At 48.4% G+C, this 18,476-nt stretch overlaps 2 protein-coding genes across 2 annotated transcripts in view; both read left to right on the top strand.

The window, feature by feature from the left end:
* The window catches only part of nav1b (neuron navigator 1b), a 35,605-nt gene extending 30,697 nt beyond the window's left edge, over positions 1 to 4,908 (top strand). The window contains exons 25-26 of the mRNA XM_079747870.1: positions 697 to 894; positions 1,708 to 4,908. Coding sequence (XP_079603996.1) covers positions 697 to 894; positions 1,708 to 1,791 — 282 coding nt within the window. The 3' untranslated portion in view covers positions 1,792 to 4,908. The remainder of the gene's footprint in view (positions 1 to 696; positions 895 to 1,707) is intronic.
* Positions 4,909 to 5,670: 762 nt separating this feature from the next.
* Positions 5,671 to 18,118, top strand: mybphb (myosin binding protein Hb; the record flags this gene model as incomplete). Its single annotated transcript, XM_079747365.1, has 11 exons — positions 5,671 to 5,896; positions 7,274 to 7,315; positions 7,584 to 7,718; positions 9,283 to 9,450; positions 12,487 to 12,575; positions 13,495 to 13,690; positions 14,402 to 14,541; positions 14,758 to 14,917; positions 15,160 to 15,296; positions 17,139 to 17,325; positions 18,087 to 18,118. 11 exons carry the CDS (start codon positions 5,671 to 5,673, stop codon positions 18,116 to 18,118), a joined length of 1,512 nt encoding a protein of 503 aa, XP_079603491.1.
* Positions 18,119 to 18,476: the final 358 nt, after the last annotated feature.

The following is an 18,476-nucleotide window of genomic DNA, read 5'->3' as shown; positions in this document are numbered from 1 at the left end:
TCACTCATTCACACACTCTCACTCACACACTCACTCACACAGACACTCACACACTCACTCACTCACTCACTCACTCACTCACTCACTCATTCACACACTCTCACTCACACACTCACTCACACAGACACTCAAACACTCACTCACTCACTCACTCACTCACTCACTCACTCATTCACACGCTCTCACTCAGACACTCACACACTCACTCACTCACTCACTCACTCACTCACTCACTCACTCTCTCACTCATTCACTCACTCACTCACTCACACACTCTCACTCACACAGACACTCACACACTCACTCACTCAGATAGAGAGACAGCCACTCAATTACTCTCACACACTTTCACTCACACAGACACATACTCACTCACACACACTCACACAAACATGTCACACACACACACACACACACACACACACACACACACACACACACACACACACATTTGGCTCTGGTCGTCCGCCACTTAACCACTCAGACCACTTTCAGATGAACCACATCTGTGAAGTGGTCTGGGCGGTAAACTGGTGAGCGACCGTGCCACCACTAACTAACAATATAGGACAGAGAGGGAAAGACATAGTTGACCGGTCGGAAACCAGCCCTGCGTCTCTCATGCCCCTAAGTCCCCCCTCGCCCCTACACATATCCTGACAGACGATGTTTACGTCTGCTCTCTGATTGGCTCAGGTCCACGGGGGGCAGAAGGCGCCCTGGGAGGACCCCGTGGAGTGGGTGAGGGGCAGCCTGCCCTGGCCCTCAGCCAAGCAGGACCAGGCCAAGTTGCTGCACCTGCCGCCCCCCAGCGGGCCCTCGGGGGGCCCCGGCCCCGCCAGCGAGCTGCGGCTCCAGGAGACGCCCCCCAGCTCCATGGACTCAGACCCCCTGGTGAGTCCGCCGCTAGCCGCTAGCCGCTAGCTAGAGCCCTGGTGCTCCCGTTTAGTGACTGTTATGGCCCCTACTGTGGCTGTGCACTAGCGCTCTTACGAAGTAGAACAGGTAAAATAAAACTATAATACAAAAGGTCCCGTGACGTGCCGCCAGGTGTGAGTGTGATTAGCCGCGACGAGCCGTTTTGAAAATCGGCCCCCTTATGACATCACAAGTGGGCGCGTCCACCTAGTTGTGTGACGGCTGATCACACTCACACCTGCTGGCATGTCATGGGACCTTTAAAACTACTAGTACTTAGCATTGTGTAGCGTCTTGTTACGGTCTGGGTGAAGTGTAAAGTGCGGTCTGGGTAATCCGGTGCATAAGAAGAGGCAACGGGCAGAGAGGCAGAACCAAGCACCTAGAACCCCGCTGCCTAACAGCACCTTATCCTATCGATCTTTGTTGTATGGGGAATTGGTTAGCCTCATGATTGTTAATGCTTGCCGTTTGGTTATATGAACATCTGAGCTGCACCGACGGCAATATATTGTTGTTTCTCTTTCTTCGGACAAATGTAATAATTGTAAGTGGCTTCGGATAGAAGCATCTGCTAATTGCCCTGAATGTAAATGTCTCCCCTTGTATTTACAATTTGTATTGCTAATCTGCAAACCAGATCTGCAATCTGTTTTTTAAACGGGATGCTGCTGCAGGACAACTTTTTTGGGGGGTTTTCAGCCTCACGTCGTTTTGGGTTAAGAGTGATTAGTTTTGTGTGGGCTTAACTACTGCAACGTTTCTTGTTCGTCTTTTCTCTCCTTGTAGATGGCGATGCTCCTGAAACTACAAGAGGCGGCCAATTACATCGAGTCCCCAGACAAAGAGGACCCCAGCCTGCCTCGACTTTAAACACAGAGTCCTCAACGGCATCACTGTTCTGCGTTTCATTTGCAGCTTTTTATTGTCATTTCTTTTTTTTTTTTAGGGGAGGCAAAAAAACAACTTTACTTACATCGGCCGTTTAAAATTCTCTAGAAGCTGTTGCGTTCCGTTGTGTTTGTCCTCTAGGGGCCACCGTAGCCCTCAGCTCCATCAGACAGGTGCTCTCCTTCCTGTAAGCTTAGTTCTTATTCGTTGTCGTTAGGCACTAAATCAGGTGATTCCTGCAACAGCACACGGTGCCCCCGCTACACAGCAGGACAACTCACCGAGTCTTAACACGCAGCGACTGGTATCCACACGTAGGAAGAGTACGACAGCATGAGAGATGTACAGCTCGTAACGCATGGTTCTCTATAAAAACATATCCCAGTTATCATGCCTTCGATGGCCAGCTGTTACACATATGCAACCAGTGGCGTCCCCCGACCACAAGCAGGTGAGGTTTGTCTGGGTTCAGTCAAACCGTATGCCTTAAACGCCAGGACTCGGCAAAGTCAGCTTCGAGCAGGTCACGGTGCTTAGGCGAGCGCTGTCATCCCGTCTGCTGTCGACTCTTTAACACTCATACCACGGCGAGGATGACCCCAGAATATCTATCAGCGGCGGACGACCCCCGGTCCGCTCGCGTAGCCCGTCATCTCGCACGCTAGGCGTGCTCGTGTCACAAGTGCCGTCGTGCTCGTCTGCGTGAAACCCCCCCCGGAGCTTCTAGGCTTCTCTCTGTGCCCCTTTGCCCCGCAACCCCGTGTGTTCCCTGTTCCTGTTCCTTTGCCATCGCCGACTTGATCCAACTCAGCAGTGTTTGACACTAAGGCCATATGAATCAGGTATACAGTATTACTTCAGTCTGTACTCGGACATAGGCACGCCACATCACACCGGAGGTACAGCCCCAGCCGATGCAATTTGCGTCCCATCTCGTCTCTTCCTGAGTGTTTATTTTTAAAACGTTCCCCCCCTCCCATGCCCTAGATATCATATATTGGTCATGTTGTTCATGTGAAGATGATCTCTCATCGCTATATGAGTTGTTTTATTTACACTAGTTGCATGGTGCGAATATCTAATATGCTGAACCAAATACTGTAGGTCCATCTTGTGCTTTTTTGGACGGTCCGGTTTGGTTTTTTTCCAACGTTTTTCACCTTGTATGAATGTATAGGTTTGATTTAGAAACACACTGCCATCTGACCACTTCAACCATTCAGAGCGCTTGTAAGGAAGAGCCTTATTATTGTTATGATTCTGATTCTGATTAGTAATTGTATTAATAGTATTATAAGCGGCAGTGTGCAAATAGCAACCATAACAGACATGAGCATTTTTTGCAAGTTTTGGGGGAATCGAAAGCCATCTTTCCCCGCTTCATTCAACACATATTTGCTGCATCTTTGTCCAATATCCATACATATATAAAAAGCTAGGTACTTATTTAGATACTTGGGTCTTTCACAAAATGTACCATTCAATATAGTGTATTTACAGCCAGGTAAGCTACAAAATAAAAGTCATTTTTATAATTCCTTTGACAAGTGTTAGTAGGAGACGGTTCTGTTTGAACAGATCTAAGGCATAAAGTTTTTTCACTTTAAAAAAATAACCTTGTTAAAATATATAATGTGGCACATCGTTGCGGTGTTGATGGTTGTAAAGTATGTTTAAAGAAACAGTGGTACGCAGAACATGCTCTCATTCTATGGAAAGTCGAGAGAAATTTTGGTTTAAAAAGCCACAATATGTGACCCCCACATGGACGTTTACTTCAATGTAGCCTACTTAGTGTAATTATTATTTTATACTCAAAATAAGGTTCTAATAGATGACAAAGTGCGGTCCAAACGTGGGCTATGGTGTTTGTTGTCATCCAAAATGTTGTTTGTCCATTCCATGTGTCGTCAGGCCTGAGATTTTTCACTTGTGTACATACATAACAACCTAAAAGAATGTCGGACCAATCTAAATGTAGTGAAAACTGCTTTATAATTTTAACGGCATAGCCAAACTACATTTACAGAGCTTCTCGGTTTATTTTCTTTGCACCTTTGCATACACCTAATGATTGTTTTACCATTTAACTTCTGCAGCTGACTGCCCTTCTACCTAAATGACCCCCATGCCAAGCTACCGTCATGTGACCCAATGATGCCCAGCATTTAGTGGCTCCTCTGGCTCCCAATCAAAAGAGAAGCTTGTCCTTGTAAATACTTGAGGTAGTCTTCAACGCCCCCACCTTAATTGATGTTAGGATAGGCCCCCCATACAGGAGTCACTCCCTCTTGTGTCACCATCATCCCATTCACTGGTTATTGTGCCTGTTGCTCTGTGATAGCTGTGACGTGTGTTTGGTTTGAACCGACTAAAACAGCAACTTCTGCCAGTGTTGGTGATCGCTAGTCTGGGAGTAGTAGTGTCCACCAGATGGAGGACGGAGATCTCTGGACCAAAGTGGATTTGCAGTACATGCAAAGAGTGTAAAGCCTTATTGATGATGAGTGGCAGCGTGGTTGCATGAAATGTGACTGGAACAAGGTGCATCATGGTCTTAATTCTCTTCAGTGGCCGTCAAGGGGAGATTAAACACTGACTTGACGATGGAAATAGACCTCTATAGTTGAGGTCCCTGCGACTCTGGTTGCAGTTAGGAGTGGGGGGAGCTCAGGCCAATACAGGTTGCTGAATAGTCATCCTTTTGTCAATCTTGTCGTGAACTAAAAATAAGACTTACAAATGTAACGCGGTATGTGAAGTCACTTTGTGCAAATGTGATGGGTTTAAAAACAAGTGTTCTCCATGCATGTAAAGTCGCGGTGTGACGAGGAGATGTTGACCATGTCGAGGCTTCTTTTACGGGGAGGATTCCCATTCCCATTGTTTTTTCCTTTTTAAAAAAAACGGGATAATTGAACTTTCTTTTTTCTAAAGGATCCTTTGTAAAACCTGATTTCCCTATTTTGTACAGGACACCACAGTTGTAAAGATTGTAAATAAGTTCTACATACCGGAAGCGGCAACAATCGTTCTTGAGGCTAAAATATGAGCTATATTTCAGAGAAACGGCATGCGTCTGGAGACCTCTTCATCCACCTCTCACTGTCTGTGGACGTCAATAAAACATGTCATTATAGACCCGTCTGTGTGTACTGCTTAGTGTGTGTTCTGAGTGTGCCTGGCGTCAAGACCTTGGTGAATGAATTGGCTAACCTATGTTCCTGCATTCTGGTGAATTGGCATGCACCAATTTGGGCATTTTTTTGATTCAATTGACTGAACCATATATATGGCTATTTATGTAAAGTAAAAATTGTATGCACCCCAGGTGATAATTCAATAATTGAAGATAACGCAGTTAGGCTCTCAGGCATGCTGGATCGCTTTGAGATATTTATAAAAGAGCTATCATTTTTGAATTTTTTTTTAATTAATTTGTAAACCTAATTAATAGCTTGTTTGTGTTTCGGTAAGATTTGTGCTCAAGTTCAAAGTTATCTGTCCATTCAAAACAAGCAGATAGAGGAAAATAATTTCAATCAGAACACATGATGGCCATAAGGCATTTAAAAATGATGATGAAATCAGATGCACTGAGATTAATCTCAATAGTGTTTTCAATCCCCATATTGTTTTCATCGCAGGCTTCAGAGGGTCGAGATGAGGCCTATAGATAAACAAGCGGCGGGGGTCTGTAGGTTAACAGCGTCGCACCGCGGTGTCCATTACACCCAGTCACAGGAGGGTGGAGCCCGAACAGCTGGCGCCGCTTTATAAGATCCCCGGGTCCCGAGGTGTGATGGCACTGGATTTAGTTGGAGGACCTGACTTAACTGGGAATTAGCTGATACCGCCATCATGCCGGCCAAACCTGCCCCGATCAAGAAGGCGGCGAAGAAGGAGTTACCTGAGAAGAAGGTGGAGAAGGCCCCCGAGCCGGCTCCTGAGCCCGAACCCGCTCCCGTCGAGCCCGAAGCCGCTCCCGCCGCCGTCGAGGAGGCTCCCCCAGCGGAGACCCCGGCCGAGGGCGCCGCGGAGGCCCCCGCAGAGGTGGTCGTCGAGGCTCCACCTCCACCTCCCCCTGGTAATGCACCGCGTTGTGGCACTGAGCTGCGGCTGGTCCGTAATATTTGCGATCTCATGTAACAATCAGTTACATGAGATCTCATGTCACCGTCAATAAAACTCATGTTACCGTCAATTATAGTCATGTAACCATCAGTTCATCTCATGTAACCATCAAGTAATCTCATGGGATCATCAGTTTCGGTGGTCGATTAATGAAATTAATTGATGAATTGATGAATGAATGTATCAATGTGTTTGAGATATAATTGGCATGGTAATACAAAAACTGTTCTTCATTTCGGGATTTGCCTTCTAAAACTAACTTCTTGGATGTTCTTTTATTAGCAGGGTTAATAACTGTATATTTAATCAAATGTTATCGTTTACTGGTTTTTTCAGAAGCCAGCAGAGGTTGAACAAAGCATTAAACAGATTTCTTCTGCGCATATCAGTAATTTAGACGTTAACCCTTCGTGCATTCACCTCTGTCTCTGACCCAGAGGATCCCATCATCTCCTTCTTGTTTACGTCCCTCTTTGACCCAAAAGTTAATTTTGGGCCATGACACTAAATCCCAATGGCAACACCTCCCTCCGCTCCACGATGAAGAGCAACGCCATGTTCTATTAAAGACGGTGTGATCTTCATCTCACCTCCACCAGCGGCCCAATCACCGGCTATTCAAACTCCCGTGACTCATAAACCTTGAAGCATGAACCGTCCCGTCTCGTAGTGTCTCCTTACTATAAAACATTAAACCCGGCTGACCCTGGCAATCCTCCGCTGTCCTGCCCTCGCTGTGCTTACCCTTGCTACGCATTTAGACCCAGCAGCAACGATGCGATACGGCACGAAGCGCTGCCATTGTGCCCTGTTACTCTGTGCCAAAACGTGCCCATCAGGTCCAAGAAGAAATGCTGGGCTTGCAGAGGCATGTGAACATTCAACCCCACCACGGTGTTCAGACAGAGGAGGACAGAGGAGGACAGGCTGCCTGTTTTCACAGCTGAGCCCAACAGCTGAGCACCTGTTGGTGGTCAATCAGCACGCGAATGTTGTTCCCTTCTAGACACCCCAACCCCTCTCGCCGGTAAATGAAAGGCACGTAGAATACAGGGTGAAAGATAACGACGGTGTTTGATGATGAGTGATAGCAAAGGCGAACCGGGCGTTGCACCTGCCCCAATGCCGCAGGGCTGTGGTTACCAGATGCTTGCCTTGATTGCGTACGGTGGGGGGGAAACCTTGTACTAACCGCTCTTTGCTGCCACGGCCGCCGCTGCCCGTTTAACCCCAGCTGACCCTGCTGACCCGACCAAGGCTTCCGCTGATCCGGAAGCTAGCACTGACCCTGCGGCTAACGCTGACCCCGCCACTGAAACACCTGTCGCAGAGGAGCCCAAAGCGCCCACACCTCCACCGCCACCACCCAAAGGTAAACCACCGCCACTCCCACTACCACCACCCCCACCATCACCATCAACCCCCTGGTAGACACCATCAACCTCCTTCTCCACCCTCCAGCCATCTCTTCCTTCCAGTCCCAGCCCCTGATGGGCCTGTGGCGCCACCTTGCTCGACCTCCATCTCTTAAGTCTCCGAGCGGTTTTATGTGATTGATCGGCTGTTTCGATTGGTGCGTGTCCGTAGTCCGTACGTGTTGGGACGGGTCCTGATCTTGTTGTGTGTTTTTTATTTTGTAGAGCCAACCAGCGCTCCCCTGGATCTGTTTATCGAGGACAAGAACGACACGTCGGTGAGCATCATCTGGAGCCAGCCTGAGACCGTGGGAGACTCCGGCCTTGACGGGTACCTTATTGAGGTGTGCAAGGATGGAAGTAAGTCGACCTCCTCCGCCTGCCACTGCTACGTTAGGGTTCAGGGAACTTTTGTCTCTCAACAGACAGAACTGACAGGATTGTCATCAGACATGGCTCTCTCTCAAAAACTAAAACACACATTATCCCTGCAATCATATTAAAAGCATTACTACACAACACATTAACAGTAGGGTAAAGTGCAGTGTGTTCAAGTGCAGAAAGCAGTCATTAAGATTCAGTTTCTTAGTGTTAGGATTGAAGTCATGTTGACGTTTGTAACTATGTCAAAATGTGTTGCTGACGGCTTTCCTCAATATTTGCATCTTCCATGCTCACATAAACGCACAACCGTTTAAGCATGTGTGTACGGTCAGAAACTTAGATATTTCTGCCTAGATGTGGTTCAGCTTTATGGGTTGCACCTGTCAGGAAAATGGCAGGGACGGCTTTTTATGGGGAATTCCCTGACCTCACCCCATAAGGGTGGAGGCATCTAGTGGGCTTGCTTTGGTCTCGCTCCAAAGGTCCCTCTTTTTGGCGTCATCTCTTAAGTTAGAGTCCCTATGTCAGGGTCCTAAAGTTCAGCTTAGCGAGGGTTTAGTGTGTCTTTTTAATAGGGGGTCCATCTTTTTGGTGTCATCTCCTAAGTTAGGGTCCCTACGTCAGGGTCCTCAAGTTCAGCTTAGTGAGGGTTTAGTGTGTCTTTTGTATCAAGTGGCAAACCAAACAAAGCCAACAGAGCGATCCCGGCAGGAATGCCAAGAGAAATGAACAGTTTGGACTACCTTCAAGTCGTTTACCTTCCCACGGATTTAAGTGTGTGTGAAAGGATATACACGATTAGAAGGATCTAAATATACATTTATATTTGGGGCATTTAGCAGAAGCTTTTATCCAAAGCCACTCACAACCATTAACACCGACGGCGGAATCAACCATGCAAGGCGACAGCCAGCTCGTCGGTAGGGTTAGGGTTAGGTGTCTTGCTCACCTCGACACACAGTTAGGAGGAGCCGGGGATCGAACTAGGAACCTTCCAGTCCCAACTCACCCGCTCTACCTCCTGATATAAGCCTGAGCTAACCTAAATGTCCAATTGTGTAACCGTTTGATGGTTAAGATTAGATTAAAAACTCCGAACATAACCTCATTTACCACAGTTTGCAACTTTAAAAAACACAATAAAACCGTTTAATAAATCAGTTCAGACCAGTCCATCTTCTGACCCCCTCTCTCTCTCTCTCTCTCTCTCTCTCTGTCTCTCTCTCCCCCTCTCTCTCTCTCTCTCTCTCTCTCACTCCCCCTCCCGCCTCTCTCTCTCTCCCTCCCTCCCTCTGTCTCTCTCTCTCTCACTCTCTCTCTCTCTCTGTCTCTCTCTCCCCCCTCTCTCTCTCTCTCTCTCTCTCTCTCTCTCTCTCCCTCCCTCTGTCTCTCTCTCTCTCTCTCTCTCTCTCACTCTATCTCTCTCCCTCTCTCTCTCTCTCTGTCTCTCTCTCCCCCCTCTCTCTCTCTCTCTCTCTCTCTCTCTCTCTCTCTCTCTCTCTCTCTCTCCCCCTCCCTCTGTCTCTCTCTCTCTCCCCAGCCGAGGACTGGAAGGCAATGAACGAGGAGCTGCACAAGTCTACCCGCTACGCCATCAAGAACCAGACGACTGGCGACAAGCTGAAGATCCGCGTGGTGGCGGTGAACCCCGGGGGCCGCAGTGCCCCCGGGGTCCTCCCCGAGGCCGTCCTGGTCAAGGAGGTGGCCGGTGAGTCAGCGCTTTGTCCCGGGGCCAAAGCGTTACCAAGGGGCGCCTCAGGTTATCCAAGTCCATTTTGGTGGAACTCCTTTTGTTAGGATTATCCTTGAAAATGCGTTACAAAATACGTTTAATTCCCCTTGATTTGGAGCAAAAAGTACAGCTATTTATTTCTAGAGATGTTCTGATGCCATTTTTTCCTTCGCGATACCGATTCTGATTCCGACTTTCCACCTCGTACCGTTAACGAACGCAGGGTAACACACCACGCGTTTGGGATTTTCTCTGTCTGTGTATTAAATGGGCAAGTCATTAGATGGTATCGGATCGGCACACTAACTTGCGCACTCTCCAATACCCTCTACTGCATTTTGGGCAGTATTGGAGGAATTTCCGATGCTTGTATCGGAATCGGAACAGCTCTCTTTATTTAAATTCAGTTGAATAGTTTTGCTAAGTTAAGTTATGTTTGAATAAATTGAAACATAGAATATTACAGGTGCGTTAGGAGGGTTATGTAGTTCAGGGGAGAGGTGTTAGTGGAGATCGGTCGAGTGGACGCCTGAAAACGAAGACGGCGAAGACTGAGTTGGAGTCACTGAAGGTTGCCTCCAAGTTCTGACAGCCCAGGGGCGTAGAAATGAGTTTAACATTGGGGGGGGACACATATCGGAAACCTGACAGATCCGTTAATGGTTTGAACAGAAATATGTCATAAATTAACTACACTGAAAAAATTCACAAATATATTTTATTCTACTAAAAACATACATTTGTAAATGTAAAGGAAAACACATTTTGAATGGCAGTAATGAACTGATTAATATCAAATCAATTCTTTAATTGCACGCTCAATCATCCAGTTTTTTAGAATAAGAAGCGGTGACAAGACGCTGTGTTGCGCTTTCAAAATTAAATAAAATATTTTTCTCCCCCTGGTATAATTTTTAGGTGGGACCAATGTGCCTGTCTCCAATATTGGAGGGGACACGTCCCCTCCGTCCCCCCCGGTTCCTACGCCCTTGCTGACAGCCCAGGCTTCAGTTTCTATGAGCTCTAGCGGAAGGCTTTTATTAGGTGCTGAGTTTCAGGGAAGGAATATCAGAGCATATTTTACCCAGCCTCCACAGTTTTACAGATAGTGTCAATAACGGTCTTGTTGTTGGTCAAGATTCGTCGTGATGGTCTTGTTGATAGGTGATTATATGCCGTTTCTAATTAATAGACAATAATGAGTCCTAACCCTCCCCAAGGTCTGAAACTGTAGTCTGCACTCTAGCGATTAAAGCATTCTAACACACACCACACAAAGGCGTGTAATTCTCGCTCTAAAAGCAGAAATCAACTTGTGGGTAATGGAGAGTGGTGATTGAAACCCGAGCACAGCGCTCTGGCAGTACTTCAGACGATGCCTACATCCGTCTCCAACCTCCCTCTGGAGACAAGGCCAGAGAGCTTTCAGTGGATGACTGGAAACGCCAGCCATATGAATGGTTTCCCAGCCCTCTCCCACGGGTCTGCGTGAGGAAGAAATAGCTGGGATGTGCGCGTTATTAACAGAGATTTGTTTGTGCCGAGAGTTTGGAATTGCAGCGCTCCCACTAGAAAGCCCCACATGCCTGAGAGTAGTCTAACTAGCCCGGAGAAGATCCATGGCGACAAGTGATCCCACCGCCTCCAAAAGCATTCGCTGGGGGACTGGGGTGGAGAGGGGGATGGTGTTGGGTGTTTTTTCAGACTCGGGGTGGAGGGGAAGGCGGGGTAAATTCCTGGGTGTCCGGCCCTTGCCGTGCCGTCGAGGGTTAGGGGCCTGGTGGGTGGGGGGTTCGGTGTTTAGGGGCCAGGGGCGTGTGTATGGGGGGGCGGTATGGCCAGGGGCATTTCAGGCCGCAGCGAAGCATCCTCAGTTACCCGGAGATTCAGTGTTTGTTTAGAAAAGATGCCGCAGACTTGTCAGGTCGGGTTTGGGTGTTACTGAACTGGAGCCTTACACCCCTTCTGTTCAGAGTGTCAAGTTAGGACAGCTTGACACCAGCTCACCCGCAGCGTGGTATTTTAATACGCATATCCATATGAACCACTGATGAACAGTTTATTAGTTAGCGCTTGGTATTCTGTAGGCCAGGATTAGCGGCATTACAGGATACTAATTCCCACATCTTGATTTAGGAGTGTTTTGTGCTTATGGAGCAAAACACATTTTTAGCTCGGCGATGAAGGAGGTCTTAAGTGTTGGGTTAATGGTTGATAGAATCAAATTCATCCAATATTCAAATATTTGATGCTAATTTAGGTGGGAGGTAACAGTAGCTCTTGCTCCTGACGTGAGAGGACTTGAGTGTGTTACTCGCCGGAGCTGCTTTTTTTAGCCGTTCTTCCAAGGAGAAGTGCCGTTTGTGTGTGTGTGTGTGTGTGTGTGTGTGTGTGTGTGTGTGTGTGGGGGGGGGGGGGGGGGGGGGGGGGGGGGGGCGCTTAACAGGTGGTCCTTTCCACTAGATCCCTTTTAGGCACGCAAAAAATAAAAATGAAATCCGACCACGTTCACCTGTGTTGCTATAGTTAGGAATCAAACCGGCGCACCGCCAACCGACAGCAACCTCACGACTCTAGCCATGTGCTGATGAGGTGGAATGAAGATGAATCTGCAATGGGAACTTAATGATTTAGATGGCCGTGTGAGCCATGTACCAGTGCTCCAGATTAATTTGATGTAATCGGGTTGAGGATGTCTGTTCTGACCTGTGGCCACTCAAAGTGCTTTAGATTTTGTGCCTTGCATTCACCCCTTCATGCACAAATGTACACACCGACAGCGGTGTCACCCATGGGAGGTGACATCCAGCTCCAGCAACAGCAGAGCAGTTAGAGGTCTTGCTTCAGGACTCCTCAACACTCAGCTAGGAGGAGCCGGGGATCGAACAAGCAGCCTTTGCTTCGCCTCCTGGTCTAAAAATGCCTGTGTTAAAATGGAGTCATCTCCTGGTCTAAAAATGCCTGTGTTAAAATGGAGTCATTTCTAATGGAACGTAATGTTTTGTGTTGCAGACCGTCCCAAGGTCCGCATGCCTCGCTTCCTCAGACAGAGATACGTGGCCAAAGTGGGGGACAAGATCAACCTCACCATCCCCTTCACTGTGAGCGCCACTCCGCTGACACACCTGACATACACCTGACACACACCTGCAATACATTTACATACACCTGATGTACACCTGACGTACACCTGAGATACACCTAAGATACACCTGAGATACACCTGACGAACACCTGACATACACCTGAGATACACCTGACATACACCTGATACACAGCTGACACACACCTGAGACACACACCTGACGTACACCTGACATACACCTGAGACACACCTGAAACACCTGAGATACACCTGACAAACCCCTGATACACCTGACCTACACTCAGGTTCACCTTGGTTGTGTTCATCCTCAGTGGCCGTTTGGGGATAAATACATTCAGTCAGTCAGCAGTACTGGTTTGGTCCAAAGTGCCGTTCTAATGAGTCTGAGAATGATCAGGGCCCGGCATGGGAATTTGTGCCGCTACAAAGGAAGTGCAGCATCCTTAAAAGAGCATCTGCACAAGTGTCTTTTGTAAATGTTTCCGGGCCTCCATTGATTGCTTATAATAACTGTAATCATAAGAACAGTTCTTCTTCTGCACGTCACAGCTCTCTGTGAGCTTTTTCCTTGGAGGGGCTTGCTGATACTGTATTATGCTATTTATACCTGCTACATCACGGTGTACCACGCCCTCCACTTACTCCACATCTTCCATTACACTCCAATACATCTACCCCCCCCCCCCTCTCCACCACCTCTACCTCCCAACCTCCACCACCTCCAATACCTCCTCCACCTCCAATACCTCCTCCACCTCCAATACCTCTGACACCTCCAATACCTCTGACACCTCCACTGCCTCCAAACCTTCACTACCCTCCACAACCTCATTCACCCTCCTCAACCCCCACTGCCGTATTACACTATATATACCTGCTACATCACTGTGTTTGTGTGTTCCCCCTTGTCCCAGGGCAAGCCCAAGCCCGTGGTGACCTGGTCCAAGGACGGCAAGGCCCTGGACACCAAGAGGGTCCAGGTCCGCAGCACGGAGCGCGACAGCATCCTGTTCATCCGCGTGTCAGAGCGCGAGGACTCCGGCGTCTACGAGATGTGCGTCAAGGTGGACGACTTCGAGGACAAGGCCACCCTGATCCTGCAGATCGTGGGTAACTATGACGAGGAGGAGGAGGAGGACCGGATCGCGCTGCGCTGTTGTTGTTGTGTTGCTGTCGCCGATGAGTGAGATCACATGATTAGATCTCAGAGGTTAAGTGTTAAGGGAATTTTGGATAAAGTAGGGCCGCCAAAACCCTTTAATATGATGTAATGAAAGACTTGACTCCAATCTTATTTAATTCAATTAGCTTAAATAAGTGTCCATTAGATTAAATTTGTGAGTGATATTTAGTGCGGCTGATTGCTAGAGCATAGCAGTGGGTCAGAATTAGCCTTAGCAACCGTTGACGGGCAGCATACGTAAACAAGGTTGGCTTTTTACCATGTGGGTGCGAGGGAATGTTATCCTAGGTCCCATCGGTGCCAGTAAAAAATATAAATAAACATATATCCTGGTTATCCTCAAGCAACTTCATAGTGGCATGCACCCCAATAGTGACTGAGCTCTGAAAGCCAGCAGATTTTAACTCTGGGGGTCGATGCTGAAATTCCCGCTATGAATTAAAATCCCAAACGGCGCAGTTATTGACCTGCTTCCCATCACCAGTTGTTCGCCAGAGCGGGAAGGCGGATTGACCGCGACAGACTCTCTCATCGACCCACTTCTGCACCCTGCGGCCTGCCGTCCCCCTTCTCCATAGGGGGCGCCAAAGACCACGAAAGGCCCCTTTAACGTGTGGTACTCATGTTGTCCCCTGCAGAGCTGCCCGGGGCCCCGGCCACTGTGAAGATCGTGGACACCTGGGGCTTCAATGTGGCCCTTGAGTGGACCCCACCGGTGGACAGCGGGAACACGGACATCATTGGATACACCGTCCAGAAGGCCGACAAGAAGACCGGAGTGAGTCCACTGGCTCACGTTACCCACGCTATTCCAGTCCCAGATAGGCATAGTTCAGATGTTATGGATTAGGCGGATCTCGCTTATCATTTACGGAGGATCTCAGACTGAGTACCTCAGATATGTGTTCATTACATCCTGGATCCACACCAGTTGTTATCTTGCTCATCAACTAATTCTCTCTCTCTCTCTCTCTCTCTCTCTCTCTCTCTCCAGGACTGGTTCACTGTGTTGGACCACTACCACCGGCTGAATGCCACCATCTCAGACCTGATCATGGGCAACACCTACAAGTTCAGAGTGTTGTCTGAGAACAAGGTTGGGATGAGCGAGGCTGCCGTGGTGACCAAGGGCGAGGCCAAGATCCTGAAGACAGGTCGCTACCCTTATGTACCCCTACAATACCTTCATACTACCCCTGTACAATACATGTTGTACCCCTCTACTAACCCTTTACTACCTGTATACTAGCCAATTACTACCCCTATCCTACCACTAGATATATATAACCATAAAAATATACATGTGTCAAATAAGACGATTACCTGACAATTATCTAATTTAAGCGGATGGCAAATAGTAACGTGTATTTGTCTTTTTGTCTGCCTGTCCCTCTAGATATTGATTACAAGCCCTTACCGTTCACTGAGCATGACTACTCAGAGGCCCCCAAGTTCACCGTATCCCTGGCTGACAGGGCCGCCACGGTGGGCTACAGCACCAAGCTGCTGTGCTCCGTCAGGGGGAGCCCCAAGGTAAGCCAGCAACCTCCACAACCTCCACAACCTCCACTTCCTCCACATCTTCTATAACCTTGACGTACTCCACACCTTCGATTTCACTCCACACCTCCATGTCTCACCACACCTCCGCTACCTCTACAACCTCCACAACTTCAACAACCTCCACCACCTCAGCTACCTTCACAACCTCCACTATCTCCAAACCTTCACTATCTCCAAACCTTCACTATCTCCAAACTCCCATCACCTCCAGTACCCTCCAGAACCTCCACTCCCTAAAGTATTAATATTATTGAAGTACCCAATAACACAAACTAGACATGACTCAGTTTTAAGATCAAAACGTGATTTAACTGAGGCGACGTTGCTTCTGAGGACGTGGGGCGAAGGCAGGCGATGAAGGTTGAATAGTGAGAGGTTTGGAAGCTGGTGAGAGATAAACCTTTGCTGTTATTAGTGTGGGTCGCCAGTAAAAACCTTCAAAGGTGTTTAGGTGACTGTCTTACTTTATGGACCTCGGCCGAGGACCTTAACAGAATGCCAAGGCCATTTCCTAGCTAATTGTGAACAACCTTGTTGATGAGTTTGGTGAAAGAACGGCTGAAGACGCACTGTATAAACTTTTACTTGCTAGCTCTTTTGCGCCTTCACACCCCATCACAACTGTTGTCGGATGAGTTTGGAATAAAGACATAAACACTTAACTTGGCCTGCGTGCCGTTAGCTTATCTGTTAGCTTAGAAAGTTAGCCGATTGGCTAGTTTTAGTGGTTAGCTCAGCTGTTAGCTTGGTGGTTAGCTCAAGGGTTAGCTCAGTGGTTAGATCAACATTTAGATGTGGGTTTAGATTGGCGGTTAGCTTAGCAATTAGCATTAGCTTATTTGTTCAGCTTGGTTGGTCGCTGAGCTGTTGAGCTTTTCATCTGTTCCGACACAATGCCTTCCAAAGAAGCGGTGAATGTTGGTGGGTGGCGGTGAGGGACGTGGGCTGGCTTATAGAAGCCATCCGGAGTCAGAATCTGGAGTTGGAATGCCAAGAGTTTAAAAGCTCTGGTCTATTAACGTAACAGGGGCCGGGGAAAAACATAACAACCCTCAACCCCTCACACACACCCCACCCCACGGGCTGGAGGTTGGATAGGGTGGGGGGGGGGGGGTTGAAGTAAAGATAACAACCTTCCTTCCCCACCCCTCCCTGAGGGGGTCTTGGGGGGCGGTGACCGGGTGTGGAGGCCAGGCTTCACAGGGGGCAGTAGGGTCAGATCAGACGTGTGACATTCCCGGGCCGGTGGAAAGCCTTCAAGGTCTGGTATGCCCAGCCGTGCGGCCTCTCGGCAGTTAAACTGTCCGCCCGAGTGCTGTGTTAGAGCCCCCCGTGAGAGGGGGGGCTTGTGGATTTAGATCAGAGTCGGGGAGGCGTGGGATACTTGATACATCTTTTGTTTGTACTGGTGCTCCACTTTACTGTACTTGTTTTACTGTTGTTGGGAAGCTTTAATGGGACTTAAACTTGTGGGACTTGTCCCACCCTGTGGGATTATATCATACATATGAAAAAAGGTCTTTAAAGTCCTTGGAAAATAGGATTGTTCTTCATGATATTCACCCTCTCCCCTCTCTCCTTTTTCTCCTCTCTCTCCTCTCTCTCCTCTTTCTCCTCTCTCTCCTCTTTCTCCTCTTTCTCCTCTTCTCCTCTCTCGCCTATTTCTCCTCTCTCTCCTCGCTCTCCTCCCTCCTTTCTCCTCTCTCTCATCTTTTCTCTCTCCTCTCTTCTCCCTCCTCTCTCTCCTCCTGTGTGTGTGTCTGTTGATGTGCGCGTACGTGTGTGTGTGTGTGTGTGTGCGTCTAAAACCAGCCTAAGATCGAGTGGCTGAAGAACCAGATGATCATCGGCGACGACCCCAAGTACCGGCAGATCTGCGTGCAGGGGATCTGCACCCTGGAGATCCGCAAGCCGGGGAACTTCGACGGCGGCGTGTACATGTGCAGGGCCAAGAACAGCTGTGGGGAGGCCACCGTGCACTGCAAGCTGGAGGTCAAACGTAAGGACGGCGTGGGCTTAGCTCAGGAGCTGGAGCGGGTTGTCTCGTCATGGGAAGGTTGCTAGTTCGGTCCCCCGCTCCTCCTAGCTGAGTTCCGAGGTGTCCCTGAGCAAGACACCTCTTGGCTCAGGAGCTAGAGAGCAAGTTGCCTTGTAACCGGAAGGTTGCCGGTTCGATCCCCGCCACCTCCTAGAGGGGTGTTGAGGTGTCCCTGAGCAAGACACCTCAACCTGACTGCTCACGACGAGCTGGCTGTCACCTTCCATGGTTGACTCTGCCGTCGGTGTCTGAATGTGTGTATGGACAGTTGGAGTCGCTTAGGATAAAGCATCTGCGAATTGTAAATCTAAAGACAGCACGGTCCATGTTTCAAAGTCCCAGAGAACCCTGAATCAGTGGTTGTTGATGATCTATGATCTTAAACATGGCCGTTTATGGTAGCAATGGAAAACTGAACGGCCAGCCTCGTTTTAAAATTACAAGAAGAACAGGCACATTTGTTAAAATAATATATTTGTATTAATTATATTGATATGGAGGCCGTTTGGTGTCGAGTGTATAATTATAGGCCCGCCCTGTTGGGCATGGGCAACCAAAGTTGGAATTGAACCCCTTCCCCTGGCAGAGTTCATGGCTTGCTCTAGGATGTTGGGTCATTGACAGGATCACTTTATAGAATTGGATGAAGCATGAAGTCTAAGATTATCTGCTGGCCTAAGAGAGGCCTTCCCTTCATTTATTCTGCTTGGTGTTTCCTACAGAGCCAATTAATCCTGACGCCGAGAAGAAGTAGATGGATACGATCATTTCTAGGTGAGCGACCTTTTTGTTTCCAATCCCTCAACGCAGACTGCGTCCGTCAGTCGTTTTGACAGGGACTCGTGTAAAAGCATAGCTACAAACTAACCTTTCCAAAGAATCTCACCAATCACAAAACACTAAATGTGAGTGCGTGCGTGGGCGTGTGTGTGCGTGCGCGTGTGTGTGAGTGCGTCTGTCCGTGCGTGCGTGTGTGCAAGTGTGTGTGTTACAACTCAAGTACATCCCTGACTCCATAAAAGCTCAGCAATTTGTGCCAAACATTTTTTATGTGTCTCTATTTGAGTCCTGGGACGACATCTGTCTTCTCCCTGACTCCAGTCCCTACATGG

Source organism: Pollachius pollachius, assembly GCF_949987615.1.
Source record: "Pollachius pollachius genome assembly, chromosome: 12".
Taxonomy (NCBI): domain Eukaryota; kingdom Metazoa; phylum Chordata; class Actinopteri; order Gadiformes; family Gadidae; genus Pollachius; species Pollachius pollachius.
The sequence above is the reverse complement of the archived record's forward strand: the minus strand, read 5'-3'. Positions and strand labels throughout refer to the sequence as shown.